Below are 23,479 nucleotides of genomic sequence, written 5' to 3'. Positions count from 1 at the left end.
AGAAAACTCTCTCTTCTTCCTACCCACTACTCCTGACACAAAATGTGGGTGTATTTGGTGGGAAGGCTGTTAAGCATACTCTGCCTTGATGCAGAATATGCTGCTTTTTTTTTTTAAAAAAAAAAGCATTTATGTAGGTGGATTTGTTTTTAAATCACTAAGATATGCTACGTCAATTGACATAGTAACTGTTTTAAGATGCATGAACTCTTTAAAAAAAAAAAAAAAAAATCTGGGAGTCTAATAAATCCCCTCAACTTTCACCTTTCTTTATTTGCCTTCAGATTGACAGTATTGTCAGGAGCTAATGGAGAAGGGGAAATGTAACAGCTTTAAAATCACATAGTGCTGTCTGCAGGATGACCTTTTTCCAGCTGATGGTTCAATTTATTTAGGTGATAAAGAAGATACTGAGGTGTGTGAAGTCTGTCTTCCTGACAGATGTAAGCTTATTGAAACTCTCCTTCCACATCCTTTCCCCTACTGTATATGCAATTTGCCTTTTGTTCGCATAAAGCAGCGCTTCTTAAAGTTGTGTGTGTCAAGCCACCCCTTGCTAGACTCAGGGCACCATTTGGAAAATGCCAGCTCTTAGCTTTCATTCCTTTTTTTTCGACTATGGAAGAATATAAATTCTTCTGTTGCAAACAAACTCAGAAATACCATAGCCAACCAGAGTGTTTTTGATGCTGTCGATATTTATTTGACAACTCATGAATCTTGTGTTTGTACACCTAATAGTACTAATATTGAACAGCACACTTTGGAGGATTTTGCAGCACCCCAGGCTGCGATGGCACTGCAGTTAAGAATCGTTATCATAAACAGATGCATCTTTTTTCTTTGCGTTTAAATGCTGTGTGATGTTTTCAAGGTTTACAAAATCGCAACAGTCTGAGGATATGAGACGCAAAATTGACTAATAGTTGGTCACAGATCTCATGAAGGGATGTCTGTAAAAATGGTGTGTGGAAGAGGGGGAGTTCAAAGGCAGTTGTTGGTTTGGTGCAAAAAGTAAAGATCTGACTTTTTGGTGGTTATACAGAAAAATGTCATGATATTCAAATTTAGGGGGAGTCCCAACATAGCTATGTCAGTACTTGTATGAAATTAACTATTTCAGCTTAATTGTTGCTTTTATATATACATTTACATCAATTAAGAGAGAACATGCCAGCAGTTATGCAGCCATGGCAAAATATGAAAATACTGTATTCACAAGAATTAGCAACTGGTGGAGAATATGGGCAAAATATGCAAAGAACATTTCTTCAGCTTACGGTGAAATGCCTGCAAGAAGTTTCCCAGAAGCTTTTGGGGTTTTTGGTCACTATGTGACTTTCAGCTCTGGCCCCATGTCTATATTTTACTAACAGCTCATGCTACAGGGAGCGTGGAAAAAATATTATCTTAAAGTGAACTTGATGTAAATGATGTTCTGGTTAGAGAGCTGCTAACAAGCTTTTCTGGCACAGATATATGTGAGCCTCCAGACTGATCTAATGAAGCTTCTGAGTTAAATATTAACCAAAGCAAAGTTGGACAGCTCAGTTCTCGCCTCTCCCTGAACAAGCAAATGGTTATGTTCCCCTTCAGGCTAAAAACTTTATATGTACTGAAGTGAAACCTATGATGGAATATTATCGGTATGCCCCAAATTCTCATCTTTGTAACCTGAAAAGGGAGAAGGGTCAGGTAAGTCATGAAGTCCACTGGGGAGTTTACTATTATCAGACTCCTATATGGAAGGTCCTTGGATACGATGGTGATAAGTAGCAGTGTAAATCACCAAGATGGGTAAGGAAAGAATTTCAGGCCTCAGGAGGTATAGGAATTCCATGAGAAAAGCTCATAAGTATTTCTGTTCTCTAGTCACAAGATATCCAAGGACAGTATAAGGACTTGCTCACTCAGAGAAATTGTTCTGCTGTAACTATTCTGGAACAGCCATTGTGCTTTAAACTCACACCCAACCTTATTTTGGAATAATGTCCCTGTGCAGAGAGACCCTAAGAGCAATGGTCAGGACTGCATATCATGCTATTCTAGTCCAGTGATGATATGTTAAGCCAAGGATGCTATGGTGATATTTTTACTGAATATCCTTCCTTTAGGAATAAGTAGAATCTGCCATGCACTACTGACTCATTTCAATTGGAACAGCACAGTTCAGTAAGGGGAGATAAGAGAGTCAGGTTTGTTACTTATAAGGTCTGTCTGATACTATCTTTTGCAATAAAAATGATATGAGGGTGAAATGAATTTAGTGCTGATTAAATAGGGACAGTTCTACTTCCTCTTATGTTAGGGTACTGCTAGTTTTAAAACAAAAAGAAATTTGGAGAGTTTGAAAAATAAGTTTATTAATGCTCTTTTACTGAAAAAAATAATCAAGTGGACAGCAATTAAATTAACCATTGTGGGTGAATGTTTCACTGGTGTCTACATTAAGTAGGAACATCAATCTCATTTTAAGGTCTCACACATTAAAAATAAAAAATATATAACCCATGCCACTCTATCATTGCCTTCCAAACAATTGGGCTCTGGTACCTAAACTTTTACTGTACTGATGTTAAACTTCTATTTAATCTCCCTCACTTCTCCCCTTCCCAAGAGTCCTTTGCAGCTGTCTGATCTAGACCTTGATACCACCCTCAGCTTTATTCCACAGTGACCCTCAGGGCTTGTTCGTCCACTCCAAAAAATACTTTTAATTTCTTTAGAATCTTTTTTTAAAGGAATGTAATATGCTGTGCATAATGCCTCGTCAATTGTGGGAGGTAGGAAAATGTTCCTGTTTGCAGATAGGAAAATTGACTCATCATTTTTTGGTAACGAAATTGAGACTTCTTTTGGTCTGATTTAACAGGTATGAAATTTTTAACTCTTCAATAACTCCTTGTTTCCACTTTTAAAGCTGCTTCTTAGTCCCCTCCTTTAAAGCCCTGCCCTTTAATATGCTCATGATAATCCTGCAAACGCTTAGCATGCACATATCTTTTGTCACATGCAAGGTCTTATTGTCTTCACTGCAGCATTCAAACACATGGTAAAATGATCTTAAAAAATGTAGCATCCCAGAAGAGGAGAAACTTGTAGATATGGGAAGATCTTGAGCAAAAAATACGTTGGGGTTGGCATTCCTCTTTGTAAATGCAGAAAATAAAATTTCCGACTTCCCCCCTCATGCATACATAGCCATTGTTTCTTGTCTTCTATTTATAAGCTTTTTTGGATCAAGAATACAACATATGGGGGATTACGAGGTGGCTAGGAGACAGTGTCAGCAGTATCAGCAAACCAGTGGCTTAACTATTGTCAAATTTTCAGTAGGCATCGTAATAAAGGAGAGTTTGAAGGAGGATAATGAAGTAGCTTCGTGAATAGTATGAGTGCCTCAAGCATACGAATAGCACGGATGAGAGCACAAAGGTGCTTGCCTGACAATTTAACAAGTAGGCAGTAGTGGTTGGCATTGCGGCCTGATCAGAGGCAGGAGTTGATGTTTCTAAAGCACATGAGAGATAAATAGGTAGGATGGGGATAGGTTGTAAAGAGCCTTGGAAGTGCAGACAAGCAGCTTTCTCTTGATGTGATAGAGAAGGGGGAGCCACTGGAAAGACTCAGAGAGGCATGACAAGATCAAAGTGATGGGTGAAGAACGTTATCTTGCATTCTGAGTGAATACAAGCAAGATGACTGCATTTGTCAAAGCCACGTTTGCTAAACTGTTCTACGCAGTGAGGCACCATAGTCCTCTTGCATAGCTAAAATTTGTTGGTCTGGCAATGTGGATAGAACAGAATGGTGTTGAAATTGTACCTTGAAGATGCATTAGAACAACAGACGAATGCATCTAAATACAGCTTACATTTTTCTTCTATGAAGTATTTTATCATAACCTCAGATTCCAAACCACCAGAAAACATGTTGCCTTTTGACTATTTTATAAGTTGTTTTGCAGCTGGGTGTCCCAACTTCATTTATTTATTTATTTATTTTTAATATAAACTAAACTGGTTCATGTTAGTACTGTATAAACGTGATTTGATTGGAACCTGGGAGGAGAGCCAGAGTATTTAAACTGAATTTAGAAACCATGCATTAGCTTGCATAGAAAACTTGGATAGAAGATGGCTTCTAGGTTCAATTTAAACATCATCTGTTTTCAGTGATAATGCCTGCTTAAATTATATTAGCTTGACCGATTGATTTTGACTACAGCTGGTTCAAGCGACAGGTTTAGTTTGATGCTGTGTCCTTGATCTGCATTGTTCCAATGGTTTTTTGCTCGTCTTTCAGTCTGTTTTAAAATTAAATTTGCCTTCATTTACTCAGTAGTGGTAAACAATAGCACTCTGCTAGGGAGCCCTCATGCCGGCCTCAGTTAACATTATTATTGCTACCATTTTATTTTCACTACGCGCTGGTTCTGAATGAACCATGCCTACATGCTTTCCATACCCAGAGGATGGTACAATCTATGACAAGACATACAAAAAAGATGGGAAGAACAGGACACCACAAATAATGAAAGTGGTGGGGCATTTTAGATTCATTATTTTTATGTATAAAATAGAGATGAGTGCTTACCTATCTTATGATTTGCCCTAAAACTTCCTGAGGTGATTGTATTAGGAGATAAGAAATACATTATAGTGGTCATTTGGTATTATTTGGTTGGCCCAGTACTAAGAAGCCATCAGTTTGACCTTTGCTTCTTAAATGTGTGGGTCATTCTAGGAATTAATGGTCTCACCTAGGCTGAGACATTTTTGGCAAAGACCATTCTAACATTATAAGGAAGGACTCATTGTGACGTACTATATTGCCTCTGTAAAGGCTCTCAACAGCGGCAGTGAGAGCTGAAACACGAATAAAAGTCTGCTTTGCCAGGCATTCCATCCTGGCTAGCGCAGTCATGTGCACCTCTTTTGGAAATCCCAAACATCTACAACTGAGTGCGTCTTCCTAGCCTAATTTTCAGATTTTTTTCCCAGTTGAACCAAAGCTCTCTTTGCAGATCAAGACAGTGGATGGCTGTGAGGAAAATTCACCACATACAAAGAAAGGTGACTTGAAAAAGTTCTACTGGTCTGAAAAAATCCTAACCTTTTGGATTGGAACCAACGCCATTGATGTAGAGGTTGTTGTGCCCATTTGGTGTGGAGTGGTACCTGTTTTCAAAACCTGCTTTGAAATGAGATTGAGTGAGAGTAGTGTTTGAGTGATGCATCTGTGGTGGTCCATTAATTATGCGCGAGAGAAGGATTTTTTTGCATGATCTCTTATTGGACCAGCTGCACAGTTGGGATAAAGTTAGACAAGCTTTCGAATGCAAGACACTCTTCATCAGGTCTGCGGTGAGTGAGAGATCATTTGTTTAATAGACAGCATTAAAAATGAGTTTCAGATGAAGTCAGTTAGGTGTTAAACACTGTTCATGTGAGGCATTTACTTATGTAATTATCTCTCATTTACATTATAATAAACACTTCTCCAGGGAGCTTAGCCAATCATAAAATGCAATTAATTTTGAACTTCACTTTTAGCAACAACTGGCTCTCCAGAGATTGAACTCCCTAGTCAGCATATGCATTTTTTTGAACTTCCTGTTAAACTAAAACAGTTTAAATTCCTTTTGTCTCCTCTCCTCTGGGCCTGTTCCATTTTTATTTTAAAATAATACTGAGGCTCATATGCATGCATGCTTATGCCTGGAAGTCAGGAATACTGGAGCTCAGCGTTACAAGGTGCTCCACTTTGTTAACTCGTTAATTTCTGGTGAAACGGGGGTGAGTGGTGACAGCACCTACAGAGTAGACTAGTAGCAAGCAGATGGGAAGTAGGTGGGTTCTGTCACTAACCCTTAGTGATTTGTTCATGGCTTTGGCTAAGGCCCCTGGCAGATGTTACACTTGTTGTGTGTTATATGTATGTGTAGCCTGACATGCTAATATGCCAAGTGGCTACATATTCAAATTATTCTGAGGTACTTCTGTGCCACTGAAGTTGCTGTTTCGGTGAGCAACTTCGGCTGATGTGCCATGTTTATCTGTGGGTTAACCAGTTTAACATCTAGCATGTTATTTGTTGTGCATGTAATGTGTGATAAATGTGATGTCTGCCAGAGGCCTGCTGTCTTTGTGGTGCAGTTTCTTGTATCTGTAAAACACGGACAAAGATGTCTCACCGTGGTAAAGGTCCTTGAAGATGTATGGATGCAAAGGGGCATTATGCTGATGAGTATTATCTGTGAAAAGCATTTGAGGTGTTAGCATGTCGGTGATCATGATCATATTACAAGTCAAATTCTCTTGGCCAGCATAATTGATTTATCTAAGCCAGATCAGTTAGCGTTGATGGACAGCCACTTTGCCCTAATGTTCATTAGCATGGAATAGAGATTGGGCTTGTTAAGATAAAAACAGGCTTTCTCTTTTTTCCTTTTACAAAGGAACCCTTTTCTTACAAGGGCTTGGAAGTGCTAGGAACAGCTGTGTTGGAAAACATTTCAGGCATGGCTCAGCCTTGCTTGGCAAGACTTTTTCAGTGTAGCTGTCACTAATATGGTTGCAACATGGATCACTTTTCCAATGGAGCAGGTTTTTTTTTACAAGGAAGGATGACAATTTAAATGAAATAAAACAACAGGGCTAGCCCAAACCTTCTCAGTGGAGTGTCTTCAACCTGGGTTAGCATTTTAGCCCAGGAGTGGGCAAAATATGGCCTGCAGGCCATATCTGGCCCGCGAGGCCACTCTATCTGGCTTGTGGGGCCCCTAAAAAATTTAGAAAATTAATATTTATCTGCCCTTGGTTCCTGTCAAAAATGACAGGAACCAAGGGCAGTAGGACCCAGGGGAAGCCTGGTGGGCTCCCACAACAGCGGGGCCTGCCTGGCCCTGCCTCCAGCCAGAAGCCCCAGCAGAGGGTTCTGGCCTGGGAGCATGTTGCTGCCCCGCACTGGAACCTCAGGGAAGGGGGGGGGGACCCCAGGCAGAGAAGGAGTGCGAGGGGCGGGGGAAGTGACCCCTTGCCTGCCCTGTGGCCAGTGCCCCATGCTGCAGCCGCTTGCAGCCCATGTGGGGCTGCCTGTGCCTGCTCGAGACAGCCCCATGCAGGCTGCAAACAGCTGAAGCAGGGAGCATCAGCCACGGAGTGGGCAAGGGGCCACTTTTCCACCCCCCGCACTCAGCTTTTCCCTGGGCTCCTTCCCAGCGCAGAGGAAAGCGGCTCCTCCCCCACCCCGCGGCTGGCGTTCCATGCTGCAGCCAGTCGCAGCCCGCACAGTGTTGTCCAGAGCAAGCACACGAGCAGGATGCAAGTGGCTGGAGTGTGGGGTGCCAGGCATGGGGTGGGGAGGGGCCGCCTTTCCCACCCCTGTGCTCAGCACCAGGTTGTAGCCTGGGCCCTGTGCGGCTCTGGGCTCACCCAAGGGGGCTGCATGTGGTGGCAGTAGCTACAGCCCCCTTGTTTGCCACACCGGGCAGTGTTTGCCACTGCTGCTTCCAGGCTGCCAGCAGCAGCCAACTCTGCCTGGCACAGCAAGTGGGGGGGCGGGGGGCACAGCTGCTGCCGCCAACGGGCAAGCCCGAAGCCGACATGGGGCCCAGGCTGGTAGCGGGGTGGGTTACAAGCTGGTGCCGAGTGCAGGGAAAAGCAGCCCCTCGCTCTCCCTGTGGCCGGTGCCCTGTGCTGCAGCCACTTGCAGCCTGCTTGGGGCTGCCTGTGCCCACTCCAGACAGCCCTGCGTGGGCTGCAAGCGCCTGCAGCCAGGAGCACCAGCCATGGGGCAGGCAAGGGACCGCTTTTCCCCGCGCTCAGCACCAGCGTCTTACCTGCTGGTGAGCATGGGGTTGGGGCTGTGTGCTGCCCCCCACCTGTACTGTGGGGCTGGGGGCACTGGGAGTGAGTGGGTTGGGAGCCAGTAGGAGCACGGGGCCTGCACCAGTGTCCAGGGCCAGTGCTGGCAGGGCCCAGAGCAGGGTGGCAGGAGTGCGGGGTCACAGCCAGCAGGGGCTCTGTGGAGCCGGGCCTGCTCCCCCCTCTGTGCTGGTGCAGCCCAGCCTGGCTCCACAGACCCCTGCCAGCCTGTGCCCCACTTTGGGCTCCACTGGTGCTGGCCCTGGGACATTGGGACTTTGGTCCCAAGATGGTGACCAGGGGGCAGGTCACCTATCGAGGGGCGGGGCTACCCATGCAGCCCTCGACAGCCTGCCAAAACTGCATAAGTGGCCCTCTGCCCGAAATAATTGCCTGCCCCTGGTTTAGCCTTTGGTTTGAATGCAAATGGAGTTACAACCACATTAGATTGCAGGGTGTTTTAAAATGATTTTGGATGTAGTTAACAGCTCTAGAGCCCAATCTCCCATCACTGTAATGCATGGCAGTAGAATTGGATTTTTAGCACCTTTGACAAACAGGTCCCAAATACGCACAGGGCAAGCATTGAAAGCTAAAAGTGAGGTATGCCATTCACAAGTCTCACTTGCAAAGCCATATTGTAGAAAAACTCCTGGCAGCAAGATTCCTGCCTCTGAAAACAAAACTGCTAAGGATATATTTTTTTCTGAGGCTTTGTCTTCCCTGGGAGAAGAGTGTGTTAGCAAATATATGTTTGTATGCTTTATCTGTGCACTTCTTTTTCATCACAAGATTACTATCTGCCCTTACACGTACGTGGTGCATTGTTATTCATTTAAAATTAGTCAAGAAAAAGGTAAGTTGAGGCAAGTGGACCTTGAGAAATCTCTAAACTCTGTTTTTCTGTCTTATAGTGTCTATACAAATAAGCCTCTTGATTAAGGGCTTAAATTGATCCTTAACTATTAGAATGAAACCTAGTGTTGAAGATGGATTTCCTCACGTTTACCTGCTCTGGGCCTTTGGTGAAACATCTAGTTTTGGTCCTCGTCAAAGACGGGAGTCTGACCTAGGTAGACCTCAAGTCTACCCCAGTACGGGCATTTGTATGTAGCACAGCTATGCCTTCCAACCAGCGTGGTATGCTGTAATAACCAGCACTTGGATCTCGGTCAGAATAGTGCGTCAGTCTAAACCATTATATAATCCTCCTCAGTCTGTTTCAGAGATTCAGTTGTAGTTGTGTCACAAGTACAGACTCGTGACCGCTTTAATTTTGAAAACAAAGATGCACAGCTTTCAAAAGAATACTGTTAAAATGGTTTTAGCTTTAAAAAATATGAAGGGGACCAAAAGAAGGAAAAATCAACCAAAACTGCCTGCAACTTCCTTAAAAGTAAATGTTTTCGTATTGTTTTAAAACCATCTTTAAATATTCCCTGGGTTCCTTGTAGTTCAGATGCTCAGCTTCCATAGGGCTTGAGCTTGCAAAGCCCTCAACAGTTGTGTGTAGTGCTGAGTGCCTTCAACGTGGCTTGATTTGCAGGCAAATCGGAGATGTTCAGCAGCTGTCTGGATTGAGTTCTTAATGCAAAAGACCCAGATCATGAAGCAGATTAATTTTATTGTCATTGCCCAATCATGAGAGGGAGAGAGCGCGTGTGTGAGTAAAACAAGGCAAAGGATGAAAAACAGATTTGTTTTGTTTAAAGCATTTGTAGTTGTAAGGACATGAAGCGTTAAGCTTGTCTTCAAGGAATTTGTTTTCAATATGGTTCTTAATTTGACTATCTCTCTTTAAGGGCAGAAAAGCTGCTTTCCACACGCATCTCTCAGATTTAGAGATGGAATGAGAGAGACCTATATCTAAAAATATAATTTTCTTATTAAATATTTAAGCAGCCTGCTAAGCAGCTGACAGCTCTCCTTTAAGCAGTAGTTAAAAGCGTAAGAGGAAGCTCTTTGTTGACTGCAGCTACCTTTTAGTGTTCATGTTTGAATTTCAAGTTTGAGGTTACTGGCCTGTTAAGTGATTTCTCCCTGCAACTGAAAACTGGCAGTGTCCATCTCCATTTCTTACAGTAAAAGCAGAAGGGTGAGGGAAAGCATATATTTCTGTGATGGATGCTGCTTAGTTTGGCAGGGACTCTACTGAGCAAGCGGCTGTGGGCTCTGACTCCTCCCTTGGTCCTGACTTACTCCTCTTTGGTTTCTGCTTGCAGTTACCTGAAGGAGTTTCGCACCGAGCAGTGCCCTCTGTTTGTGCAGCACAAGTGCACTCAGCACAGACCCTATACTTGCTTCCACTGGCACTTTGTCAACCAGCGTCGTCGCAGGTCTATCCGCCGTCGGGACGGTACCTTTAACTACAGCCCTGACATTTACTGCACCAAGTATGACGAGACCACAGGAATCTGTCCAGAAGGAGATGAGTAAGTAAAGTCTGTGCCCTGCTTCCCAGCCAGTCAGCACTTGAGATCAGTCCAGGTGTTGATTCCAGCCAGCGTTTGTAGAGACGAGATGGGTCAGCAGAGTGGCGTTATAAATGTAAGTAACGTCAGAACAGATGTCAAAGCTGCAGTAGCAACCCTGGCATCAGCTGTAACTCAGAGGCACTGTCTCAAGGATTGAGAGGAGTCCAGTTTCCATGGACAATTCAGTCCTTGCATCTTCAGCAGAATTTTGATGTGAAAGGCCTCTCCATTGATAATTGGACTGAGAATAGCTGACTCATTTCCCATAGGCCACCAGACATCAAATAATAGTGCTTGGTCACTATTGATGTGGGCTGGATCCGAACTGGTGGCCAAGAGGCAAAAGAGCTCTCTGCCCTGTTGTCTGTTCCCTGATAACAGCTAATTATCGGCTCCCATCTTATTAAATGGTGTGATTTAATTTCCACTTGACGGGTGCCAAAAGAACTTGAACAATTTAGTAGAGAAATAGGAGGTATGCAAGAAAGGGCAGCACTGTTAAAAGAGCATGGGGTTTTCCATTCATGTACATAGTAAATTCCAGTGGAAAAGAGGTACAGTACTTAAAGGAATATTGTTGTGGCTGTGGGAGAGGTCAGCTCTGAAAAAATGAATATAGAATAATGCAGAATCAAAGATCATATTTTAAGCTTGGCTAAAATTGCATCAGTCTGTAGTTTAGTCGTATTTTATGGTGTCCATATAAACAAAAATCTTGATTGGAACATAGCAAATTCTTCTTCCTGAATTATAAGGGTGTGGGGATAAATCCACTCCCCAACTCCAGGTGTCTCTCTTGAGTCGTTTTCTCTTCATTAGAAGGACTGTGGATAGGTAGGTAATGATTTGGAGCCTTTGATCTGACCTGTCTTTCAAATTTGACCCAGATTAATAGTGAATGGAAGTGATTCCCATCTTGCTGCTCTTTGTGGGTGTGCATCTTTAATAGATCCTGCAAGCATATAACCTTCAGCTGCTGTATCGTGTTTTCCATTTCTCTAACACATGTGGATTTTTCCCCTATGAAGGTATCACCGAGATACAACAGGGAGAAGAAGAATAAGGGCTCAGCTAAAACTACAGTGTCACATTTCTCCTCTTGCCCCATGCTCTCCATAAGGGATGTCTGGCTATAGATAGACTGTCACAGCCCCTGTAGGAGTACATCAGCAGGAAACAGTAACAGCAAGGCGTCTGGGTGGATGGAGGGCTGCAGAGGAAATGCATGTGCCATGTGATGTCCTCTCAATCATGGCAAGTACATCAGAAAAGCCTTGACAGTGTCCTTGCTTTTTTCCGGATCCCTGACAACCACTGGACAGTAGCTTAATGAGCCTCTGCTGGCTTACACATCCATTTGTTTTACTTGTCAGAGAAACTGTTATATAGTACATACACAGTGGCAGACCTCTGGCTCTCAGTAATTCTATACAGCACAATAAAGGAGAGGGTGCAGGGTTAGCAAAGGTTTTGCTACCCACACCCATCTCCCTTAGCAGCAGGTCCTTTAATACTGTTGAGTCCGCCAGTAGGTATAACCGTATAATCAAAATTTGCCTGTTTTTTTTCACCCCCCTCTGCCTCAGGTGTCCATTCTTGCACAGAACTACCGGTGACACAGAGAGGAGATATCACTTGCGCTACTACAAAACTGGAATCTGCATCCATGAGACGGACTCTAAGGGAAACTGCACAAAGAATGGCGTCCACTGCGCCTTTGCTCATGGGCCCCATGACCTGCGCTCTCCAGTTTACGACATCCGGTTAGCAGAAGATGGGATTCAGATTGGGATGGTGTGGGGAAGGGTGATTGGGCCTAAGAGGAAAGCCAACCAATCAAAATAACCAAGTACTGCCTGGTATCAGAGGGGTGGTACAGTAGCTATCAAGGCAAAATGAGCAACCCTTGCCTAGAGGGGTTCCATAAAAGGGTGAGATATTGGGTTAGTTGCCTACCTAGGTACGCTGTAGGGTTCAGAATCCTGAGCTGGGGATTCCCAAAAAATGTACAAATAGTGCAGCTGCTGTTCAGTCACTTGATGTTGCCCTAACATCCACAGAAGCAAATGGATAGCAATAAAATAAATCCACTTCAAAGTGTTGTAGCAATTCCTGCCTGACAAAATTGTTAGCTGTGTATATCTCTCTCTTCATCTCCTCTGTCTGCCTATTGTTCATTTAACTGTATTTACTAAGGGAGCTTCAGGCCATGGAGGCTCTTCAGAATGGTCAGACCACATCAGAGGGTGGCATAGAGGGCCAGTCTGCAGTTGCCGCTAGCCACGCTATGATAGAGAAAATACTCAGTGAAGAGCCAAGGTGGCAAGGTGAGTCACTCTGGGATCCTACAAGGGCCTGTAGTCCAGCATTCCTGGAGTGCACTTTCCCCACAAAGTTCTTTGCATAGTAGCAAAGCACTTGTCAACTGTAAATAACCAGTCACTTCCTTCACAGACACAACGTACGTGTTGGGAAACTACAAGACAGAACAATGCAAGAAACCCCCCCGGCTCTGTCGCCAGGGTTATGCCTGCCCCTACTACCACAACAGTAAAGATAGAAGAAGAAGCCCAAGGAAACACAAATACAGGTATCCTTCTTGAAGGCTTTTCATTTTCTGCCTTTAAGGATGAAGGATTGCACAGGTGCCTTGCATTTGCATAACACTGTTAGCCTGTCCTCAACTTTGTTGACAGGTCTTCTGCGCTGTGTGATTGGGATCACACTAGTCTCCACGGCTAGAGGTCCTTTTGTAGAATAGAACCAGTAACGAATGCCCTGCTATGTTGCATACCATGTTATAATGCATAGGTATTTGTATCATATCATGTTGCACTCTGTTCTCCTTACTGTGAACTGGACCTCTTACTAATTAGGGTGGTGGTGGTGGTGATCATTATAATGATGATAATGGTATTATCATCATAACCATCATCACGAGAGAGAGCTTTATTTCAAAAATTGATACAGAAAAAAATAACCTGAAAGGGTGAATTTAATACAGTTTATAAACAAAATTGTATAAGTAGCCATATGAGTCTGAGACCACCTGACCTCACCTGAACTAAGTTGTCCTAGGTCTGGCTAGTAGGTGCATGGAAGACCACTTTGGAATCCCAGGTATTATAGATACAAGCCAAAGAATTGCGGTCAAACCCTTGGCAAGTATGAAATCATTTCTCAGCAACAGTGTTGCTGCTGTTGAGCTGATAGGCAGGAATAAAGGTTGTGGGTTTTACAGGCTTAACTGGAAGCAGGTTAAAATTATCTTGCTATCCTTGTGTACAATAATTAGGATTGCAAGGGACTGGGTGAGCTCTTTAGTGCTGTCTGGTTTGCACTCCTGATTGATGCGGGACCCACATTTTTCCCCCTGCACTGCACATTAGCAGGGCCGTGCATGGCTTAACATGCAACGCGTGCAGTTTGTGGCACCACAAATAGGTTTGCCAAGCTACAAACTGCACGTGCCTGCGTGTCTGGATCTAACCTGAGAGTCCTCGTGTGACATCATTCCCTTCTCTAGCAGAAGGCCCCTCCCCTCTCTGCAGCTCTTCTCTGTGCCTTCAGGCAAGAATTGGAAGAGGGACTATCCCTCTGCCAGTGAATAGAATGCTTCACAGTTCCCACCCCTCCATCTTCCCCATTCAGCTGCTGTGTCTGGCTGGTCAGTACTGGTTTCTGTTGCTGGTGTTGTCTGCCTCCCCCTGCTGTTTATTGAGGGAATGAGTAAGACTGTCAAGAGCAGGGGAACTTTGGCATATCAAGAATGCAAACTGGGAAATGGAAGAGGTTTGAGCAGGGATAAAAAGTGAGCATTTTCCTTAGTGACCTGATGCAGCCCTTTTTCCCATGGTTACCTGGTAACCCTGGAAAAATAGACTAGTCTGAAGTGTTACATGCTTCAGAATTAGCCAGTTAACTCCCTAATGTTATATGAGCACATAGCTCTGCAACAGAAGGCAAACCCCTACCTTTACCAGTAATCATATCGATACTGATGTGCTCAAACTGTTTTGAGTTCAAGTCAAGTTTCAGTCTTGAATGGTGAAATAAAACACAACACTTTCATTAGGGAGCCTGTAGAGGGAATAAAAGCTATGGAAACGTCTGGGAAAGAATTAGAAAGGCATTGGGGCCATCCATACAAGAGGAGCAGCAAGAGGGCAAATAAAGTGTGTACAACAGAGGAAACTGTCAAGAGTCCGTGCTGACTGTCCCAGCAGTTACTGTATGGCTGACATCTTCCACTGCCCTTTCTTGACACAGATCATCACCCTGCCCAAGTGTGAAACATGGAGATGAGTGGGGAGATCCCACTAAATGTGAAAATGGAGAATCTTGCCAATACTGTCACACCCGCACAGAGCAGCAGTTTCACCCAGAGGTACAGTAACATTGCCTTTGCATTTAGGATATTACTGAAGTAGCAAGAGATAATTCTGGGATTATGGACAAAGATAAGCAGCTTGTGTCTGGCCATCAAGCCAAAGAAGGGAATGATGAACTGCTTGCAACTTGGTCCTGAAATGCAGAAGAAGCTTATTGGGAATGATTGAGAACTCCAGCTACTCAGTAGGCTTCCTTTTAGTCGGGAAAAGTTTGGGGGAAAAGATGGAGAGAGGAAACTTACGTGTAAGTGAAAAAAGGAAAGTAAGCGCACAGTCTGTGTCTTGGATATATGTTGAATGGGATCACAGGTGAGCTAATCAGTCTGTCCCCACTGGGGACATGATCAGCTGCTGACAGACACCAAGCTCCTGGATCTGCATAAACCTGTCCTGTGAATGCACTAGCAGAGGAGCCAATCACACCCAAACCCTTTTTACCACAATTACTGAAAGCATGGCTGAGACCAGGTCCTGGTCCTAGTTGTATCAGTGTGTTGAAAATAGTTTTGATTGATAGTCAGCTTCACCACCAGCTTAGGAGTAGATCCCTCTCTGATGAGCATTGTCTGCAACTGATCATTTTGCTGCTGAACATGAGGGCATAATTTCCTTGCCTATCATCTGCCAGTTTTCCTTGTCAGGCTGTAACTTGCCTCTTTTCTCCCCAGGAATTTCTTGTGAAATTTCTGGGAGACTTAATGGGCATCGATGTAAATGAAAATCTTTAGGTGAGCTGGGCTTGGCTGGAGCAATAGCTGACGTTTGCAGAGTTCCATAGAGTCATAGATGTAGGGTGGGAAGGGACCTTGTAGATCTTCTAGTCCAACCCCCCTGCCCTGGGCAGGAGAGAAAACTGGTGTGTTTTGTTTTGTTTTTTTCTTTCTTTCCTTAAAGCAAAGCATTGAAATTGATATTCTGAGATGTTTGTTGGAGTCTTTTGATTCTGGTTTTATTTCACTCTGGAATCCATGCAAGGTGTTTCCCTACCTCAGGTGCTCATCTTTGTCTTTTCTTACCACATCTGTTTGTTTTGGGTTTTTTTGTTTGTTTTTTTTTTTTCAGATCTACAAATCTACAAAGTGCAATGACATGCAGCAGTCTGGCAGCTGTCCCCGAGGACCCTTCTGTGCCTTTGCACATGTAGAACGTATGTTGACTCCTCTCATCTCTGTGACGTTTTAGCCGTTTATGAGGTAGCTTTAGGTCTGGTGCTTCAGGCCAGAGTAGACAGGATGATGCTTGGGACCACACAAGGAAAGCTTTCTGTTTGCATTTTCAGAAACAAAGTATTAACTTGGATGCTTCCTTTCAAATCATGAATGCCAGTCGGGGGTGTAAAACATAACTGAAGGGGATGTATATTTTCTAAGGCTGCAGCCAGGGATGCTCATTGCTTTGACTTTTGAGGCATCTTTCCCTATCTTCTCTCTCACTTGACCAGTCCTCCTTACTTATAGAACAGAGCAAGCGTAGCTCTTCTTGACATGGTTAAACCTATGTCACAATTGAATTAAAAGGCATATATGTCTTTTTTCTTTGTCAACTTTTTTAACACTTCTGCTGTTTCCATTTCGCCTGAAGTTGAACTGGATGCCACAAACTCATTAGTCTCATTTTGCCTCAGAGGATTCAGGATTTCCTGAATTCATTGGCAACGCATGGGGGGTGCACGCGGGTGCACCTGCATCACCTGAGATCAGCTAAGCACCCCCCCCGAAGCCACGAAACCGGAAGTGCCGGTGGAAGTGCACTTCTGGTTTTGCCACTGGCTTGGCGATCAGTGGATTTTAAATGAAGCAAAACAGAATTATGACTTCACTTATAAGATCAAACCAGAGAGACACTGAACTTGGGAGAAAGTAAGATTTTATTGCATAGCAAATATCCCATCCCATCCGATTTGTCTGTTGTCTGCTTTTCTGTCTTAAGAGATGCCTTACTTCCAGCCATAATACTGCACTTCCAATTATACTCCTTTAAAGTGGTACTGATTTCTGTGACCAGTACTATTGGTCTACTATTGTCTTACTACCCTGGGGACAACCGTGAGAAATTATCTGTAATACCTTTCTTCCCAAGGTGAAAGCTGAAGATCAAGTTGAATTCACATCCCACACATTTGCTTGTTTGTATCATCTTTGCAATGTGTATTTCAGAAGTGTTTTAACAGTTGAGAATTAAAATAAATGGTTTTGATATTTATACAGAATAGGGTTAGATTATCAGGCTCTTGTAAAAATGCTGATTTACAATAGCTGAGCATCTGGCCTGTAAATGTTCCAGATGACAAAACCCCACAGGCTTATCTAGTCTATTTCCCAATCCATGAAGACATTTTCCCTACAGTAAGTAAAGTCCTTTGTAACAGAAGTAGTCGTCTGCTCAAATTGATTTCTTGGTTTTAAAATGCATGCATCTTGCACACAGACATAAAAATTTACTACAATCTTGCTCTGTTGAAGAAACAAAAATCCAAGCAGTTTTGTCTTGAGCTTAAATTAGAATATATTTCACACACGAGAGTATCAGCATGCATTTTTGTACTGGGCTGCAGTGAGAAGTCTGACCTTTTCTGAGCCTCTTTGAGCCTCTTGGAAATCACCTTGATAAATATTGCATCTGATAACTATATGGTGCTGAGGTCTGTGATGTTTTGGATCAGTACAGCAGAAACAGTCTTTTCTGTGTATAAAGGATGTTTTAAAAAGTGAGCAATTCCATGGCTTTTTACACACTACCAATTTCTGTAAGTTCTACTGTTGAGAAATAGTGGGGGTGTGCACACACTCACTGTACCTACTTACAATAAGCAATTGCTTATGTGTACAGCATGGATAAAACCCTTGGTTAGCATGGGGCACCCTAGATGTATAGTATGCGGTTCACTTTGCAAACCTATTACAGGAAGAGGTGGTACTGGGATACAGAACAGCAGATTGTGCAGAAGTAGGGAGAAAGTAATATAAGGATTATAAGATGAGAAATGCTTGCTTTGCCAGGTGAGATTTTTTTTTTTTTTCCTTGCTTCTACATTGCCTAAAAATAGGTATTCATGAAATATTCCCTGTGCAGAGTTAGTAGCTAGAGATGTATACTGTGTGATTCCTGGCCATTCACACAGTTTTGAGTGACTTTGCTTGCCCTTTTCCTTTCTTACAGAGCCTCCACTCAATGAAGACTTACAGCCATCCTCAGCTGTATCTAGCCCAACACAAGCAGGCCCTGTAATGTATATGCCATCAGCTGCCGGCGATTCTGTTCCAGTCAGCCCTTCTAGTCCGCATGCCCCAGACCTTAGCAATGTATGTAATGCTGTTGGGAAGCCCTTGCCCATGTTTCACAAATGAGCATTTTCCTCTGTTAGTGTACAAGTGTCTTCCAAAGGAGGCGAATATAGTACCCTTAGGTATAAAGGATTTGACTTTGGTTGGCTGTCAGCTCAGTACTTCCACACATGGGATGAGACATACGTTTCAGCCTTAGAAGTAGGAACTAACCCTTCACCTATAAAACGTGGCTTTTCTTTCTCTTGACAAGCTTTTTGATTGAGGTACTTTAAAGGAGATAGGCAGTGGTGTCCAGCAGTAGTTCTTCTGTCTAGTTTTCTCCTCATTGGAAACAAACATAGGGCTTCGTTTTCCATGTACTGTCATTCAGACCTTGAGCCAGAATCACTTTTACACCTACATTTAAGTTGGCAAAATCTCAGGGTTAGCCTGTGCACACAACATTATATTATGGAATATCTGTTCCCCTAAGGAAGGCTAAGTCTGTTTAAGCTTTTATATAGCTCCTGAAGTGTGCTAGGCACTCTAGATTTCTCTATGAGAAAAGAGGTCCCTGCATAAAAGACTTGCAATTATAAGTGGACAGCATAGTGACATGAGTGCAACACAACCTCTTTCTTTCCAAGTATTTTTTTTTTTTAAGTTTGTTTAGGTTTTGCCTATTTTTACCAAGCCCCCTTGGAGCTTGTAAACTCCCCAACTGTTGACAAAGACTGAAGAGAGAGAATAGCAAAAGCTTAAATCACAATTGCAGATTTTAAACTGATTTAGAGAAGCTGAAATCCTTTAAGAGTCCCCTGTGAAAAGAGACATTTTTCAAGTTCAAAGTCTAAAGTAGTTATTCTGAAAGTGTTCCAAGTTTGTCATAAAGTGACTGTATCTTGAACAACCAGCTAGATATTTGGGACAGACTAGACCTGTTATTTTTGCTTGGTTAAATAACACTGTAGAGTACAGCAGGAAATTTTTTTTTCCCCTGTGAATATGCTGTCTGAATGCTGTGAAAGCCAGCAGGAAACTGAAGATCTGTTCTATCTGATGACTGGGGGAGGTCTTTTCTCTCTTTGGAAGTCTTTAGTCTTTAAAACAGAGTCTTTCCTAATCCAAGAATGCAAGCCAAAAGGCAACACATGTCTGTGTCATTTCATCACTCCATGGGGTGTCTGCATGTAGCTTGCAAACAAATATGGCTTTGCTGATGATAATTTTATATGACTAATTAATCCAAGGAAAAATAAGCCAGGCAGCAACTAGCCTCATATGGCCTCTTCTGTTTTGTATTTGTACCATAGGTGTGGAATAAAACAGGAACCCTGCCAACTAGCCCCACCTCCACCACAGTGAGTAGTGACTTTGTGACTGTCAGGGAGGGAGAACAGCAGACAGCCTGTGTGAAAAATTAGAATATTGTAGGATGCTCTCAGCATTCTCCATGCTACATTTGAAACTGTGGTAGCAACAACTGTGCATAAACATGGTTCTAAGCACAGTCTCCTTGTAGAAGCGAGGCAGATACCTGATTTCTAAGGAAAATGAATAACTAATGCCCCTGAAGATGCTCTTTCTCTAATGTTCACTTCCACTCCACTGCAGTCTGTGACCCCCTCTGCATGGCAAACATCATCCTGCAATAAGTGCAGTTGTGATGCACAATTGTAGCCCAGTGAAGTAAATATTGGAAGTCCCTGTTTTAACATTCATGTAGGTATTTGGGCATTGTCTACACTGGGATTTTCAAGAGTTACAGCTCCAAGCTGGAAGCAATAGCATTCATCTAATGCACACAGGCTTGAGTGTTCATGGGCGGCTCTGTGATTTTGAAAAAAAGTGTGGGGGGCAGATGGTGTGGTGCAACATCACGTATAACACAAGACACATTTTTCTGCAGGTAAAAAGAAGCTCTACTAATATGCTAGGGGCTTAGGGCTGTATTCCATTTAAGATCAAAACAATAATGAATATAACTATTGGAATGTGCACTAGTTTGCTAGATTGTATGTTAAGGTTAAAAAACAACTAGGCAAAAGTTGTCAAAAGATACTGTTTTATGAGTTCTGTAGTCACCCTTGTTAAATGTACATCTCTAATTCTGATTGGCAAAACAAAATCTAGCCCTGAGCATCTTGACAGTGTATCCACACTGCTGTCAGTCATTTCCACAGTTAAGTTAATGTTACCACACCTGAGTTAAGGTTTTTAGCTAGAACTAAAAAGACTGTAGGGCTGTGAAACAAAAGAGGGATGTTACCACCAATGGTTAACAGGCATCAAAAACCACGAAAGAGAGGATAACTTGAATAATGGAACATCAAGACCATTAAAAAGGAGAGTGGGTTATTAGCACCTGAGGTGAGCAGGAATCAAGATTATAATGAGCCACAAAGTCAGTTGACTCCCTCCACACTTCCTGAATACAAATGCTGCTGCCTCTCCCAGGCAGTTGCTTTTAAAATTTAGGTGGGACAGGAATCAAATGCGGATGTAAGTGTACCACTTCACCCCTTCTGGATTTGTCCTTGCTAGTGTTTCTTTTGCTGCTTTGGCTAACAGATTTAAAGAGTGTACACAGATTTCAAATCATGTTCCTGGATCATACAGTAGCCTGAGGAAAATAAGACTGATTAGACTTTTGAATTCATTGAATCATCTGCAAGCCCCAGAAGAATTCCAGTAGCCATAAAGCCTTGGATTAAGAATCATTGTGCTAAATGCACCACTCCGTTGCTGAGCAATAGGGCTGTGCGAGGCTTCGGACAGAGCTTCAGATCTGGAGGAGCTTCAGATGCTTCAGGGTCTGAAGCAGCATGCCCAGGTGGAAGCACTGGCCTCGTTTGACTTCCCAAAGTGGTTCAGAGCTTCTGAAGAGCTTCAGAGCCGCCTCGGAGATCCACCCATAGGGTACAATGGGGAAACAATAAAATATCTATAACTTTGTTGTTTTTTGTCTGATTTAGATGAAATTTTCAGGGGTGGTAGACTCTGCAGAGAGGATGAAGCCTGCCAAGCTTCAAGAAAATTGGTGCAGGGGTTTGGGGGAAACTGCCCCTCAAGCTGCGGACAAGCAAAACTCATGCTGTGGGTGCTTGTGGGACTGGCTGTCTCTGGCTTGGGGCAGGGAGAGGAGACACTACTGCAGGCCTGGTTGCTAAGCGGCTGTGTTACCAGTTACCAATCAATCAATCATGATTCACTCGGGGACCAGCTCAATACACAGGACCTAGCTACTACATAATGACTTAACGAGCATCATTTAGCACCTACAAAACCAGGCTAAGGAGAGGAAAGAATCAATACAGAAAATCAACTGCCCCAAGACAGAGTCTTGGCATAAGTTTTACCTGTCAGCAGCTAGGGGTGCAGGGCCCCAGAACCCCCCTGCACCGATTTCCTCCACAGCTGGCAGGCGTTACAGCAGGGGCCACCATCCCTGCAGCTGTCACCCCGCTGCGCCGGAACACACGCGGTGTCACCCATGGCACAAGTTTTGCTTGTCCACAGCTTGAGGTGCAGTTCCCCCCCAAACCCCTGCACCTGTCTCCTTGAAACTTGGCAGGCTTTTTGGCCTCAGTACGAGCTACTACCCCTGCAGTTTTGACCCCCCTGTGGTGTAACACACAGCCCTGACATGAGTTTGGCTTTCAAGAATTTGGGATACAGTTCACCCCAAACCTCTGCACCGATCTCCTTGCAACGTGGCAGGTTTAATGCTCTCAGCAGAGGCTACCATCCCTGCAAGATTCATCCAAATCGGACAAAAAACAACAAAGTTATAGATACTTCATTGGTTCCCCCTTATACCCTATGGCCAGATCTCGGAGGCGGCTTCAGAGCCGCTTCAGCCGGATCGAGGCAGAAACCCGGTCTGGAGCTCCAGATCAGATCGCAGGCATCCGAAGCCAGATCGGATCGCGGCTGACTCGCACAGGCCTACTGAGCAATATTGAGGGGTCCTGCACAGAATCAGTATTTTGTGCTCCCCCTACTGGCTGTGCAGCTGATGCACAAACACTGTTACTCAGAATATGCTTGTCTTGCTTGTCTTGTACTGATCATTAGTGAAGTGGATGCACAAACAAGGCAGTAAGTGTTGGAAGCCTTAGGAATAATTTCCTATATGACTTGGTGCTAGTGACTGTTTGGCCTTTCCCTTAATGGTGTGGACATTTCCTTCTGTTAGATTCTTTGTAGGAACAGCAGCCTTGGAAGCCCATCTAATATATGTGGATCTCCCCCTGGTGCCATTGGTAAACCGCACAGCCTGGAGAGTATTGGTTTTCCCACAGACTCCGTGACAGCAGCCAGCAGCTACAAGAAGGCACCAGGGTTTGAACGAGAGGATCAGGTGGGAGCTGAGTATCTGAAGAGCTTCAAATGCCAGGTCAGTAGAGAGGTTCAGGGGGAGGAGAAAAGTTGCCTGATTCCTTCACCCTGGGAACAAATGAAGTGCACAATTAGTATAATTCCCCCCCACCCCTTCTCTCTCAATCTCCTTTTGTTCATTCTGTCTCATGGTTGTCCAACTGCTCTCACAAACTCAGTCTGCCAAAAGCTAAGCCTCTTTTTTTTTTCTTCCTAGCCACTCTTCATTTTTCTCCTCTTCCGGTACTGGATACTGGCCCCAGCGTCACTTCTCTCCTTTACTTCTCCTGTACTTGCGTTCTCCTTTGCATAGGGTTTGTGAAGTACTTGGGAGTATACAAAGCCACACCAAACAGCTGCGTGGGACTGCTGAGGTGTACCAGCTGTTTGCTACTTCTTTTACTGCACTGCTTCTCCAGTCAGTTGTGTGGGATCACTGATGTGCTTTAGCTGCATGGAGAAGCAGCAACCTTTGAAGTACAAGCTGCAACAAAGAGTGGAGTTGCTCATCTTGAAACTGGCAGCCCACTGTAAATTAAGCAGGTTGGAAGCAACCCAGATACAAGTGGTGCAGGCTGTACTAGAGAACTGACTGCAATAGTGACCGTGTTAAGAACTCAGCCAAAGCCCTGGAAGTGCAGAAAGTAAAAATGTGTGTGTACCGGTATCTAAAATTATGCACCTAACCCCCAATAGGCATGTCATAAATAGAAGTGTTCTGATTGTTTTTCTTGTTTTAAGAATCACAAATCATCCCGAATTCCCACTGATGTTTAATAACATTGCTATTTAAATAGTGGTTCTATTTCATTTATCTCACAGTGGGCTGGGATGAAGGGAATTCATGTGTTTTGTGTTACTGCTTTTTGGTTTCATAGTTTCTAGGGTCAGAAGGGACCTGAGTAGGTTAGGGCTGCTAGGAGCTGGAACCAACTTCCAAGGGAAGTGGTGCTGGCCCCTGCCCTGGGGGTCTTTAAGAAGAGGCTGGATGCCTACCTGGCTGGACTCATTTGAGTCCCGTTTCTTGTTTTGGGGTTTTGTTGTTCTCCCGCCCTGGCGGGGGGTCGGGCTAGAAGATCTACTAGGTCCCTTCCGACCCT

The 23,479-nt window shown here is 43.7% G+C and overlaps 1 protein-coding gene across 4 annotated transcripts in view; it reads left to right on the top strand.

Moving 5' to 3' along the window:
• The first annotated feature begins 9,977 nt into the window (after positions 1-9,977).
• UNK (unkempt family zinc finger) overlaps positions 9,978-23,479 on the top strand; it is a 38,125-nt gene continuing 24,623 nt past the window's right edge. For 3 of the 4 annotated variants that reach the window (XM_019503354.1, XM_019503347.1, XM_019503331.1), the window contains exons 1-9: positions 9,978-10,300; positions 11,929-12,105; positions 12,539-12,669; positions 12,797-12,932; positions 14,612-14,729; positions 15,796-15,880; positions 17,893-18,035; positions 19,313-19,360; positions 22,198-22,398. In XM_019503354.1, the coding sequence (XP_019358899.1) occupies positions 9,993-10,300; positions 11,929-12,105; positions 12,539-12,669; positions 12,797-12,932; positions 14,612-14,729; positions 15,796-15,880; positions 17,893-18,035; positions 19,313-19,360; positions 22,198-22,398 (1,347 nt within the window). In that variant the 5' untranslated portion in view covers positions 9,978-9,992. The remainder of the gene's footprint in view (positions 10,301-11,928; positions 12,106-12,538; positions 12,670-12,796; positions 12,933-14,611; positions 14,730-15,795; positions 15,881-17,892; positions 18,036-19,312; positions 19,361-22,197; positions 22,399-23,479) is intronic. The other variant, XM_019503339.1, reaches the window with a different exon arrangement.

Source organism: Gavialis gangeticus, unplaced genomic scaffold (assembly GCF_001723915.1).
Source record: "Gavialis gangeticus isolate Ggan-Ray unplaced genomic scaffold, GavGan_comp1, whole genome shotgun sequence".
NCBI classification, from domain to species: Eukaryota; Metazoa; Chordata; order Crocodylia; family Gavialidae; genus Gavialis; species Gavialis gangeticus.
The sequence above is the reverse complement of the archived record's forward strand: the minus strand, read 5'-3'. Positions and strand labels throughout refer to the sequence as shown.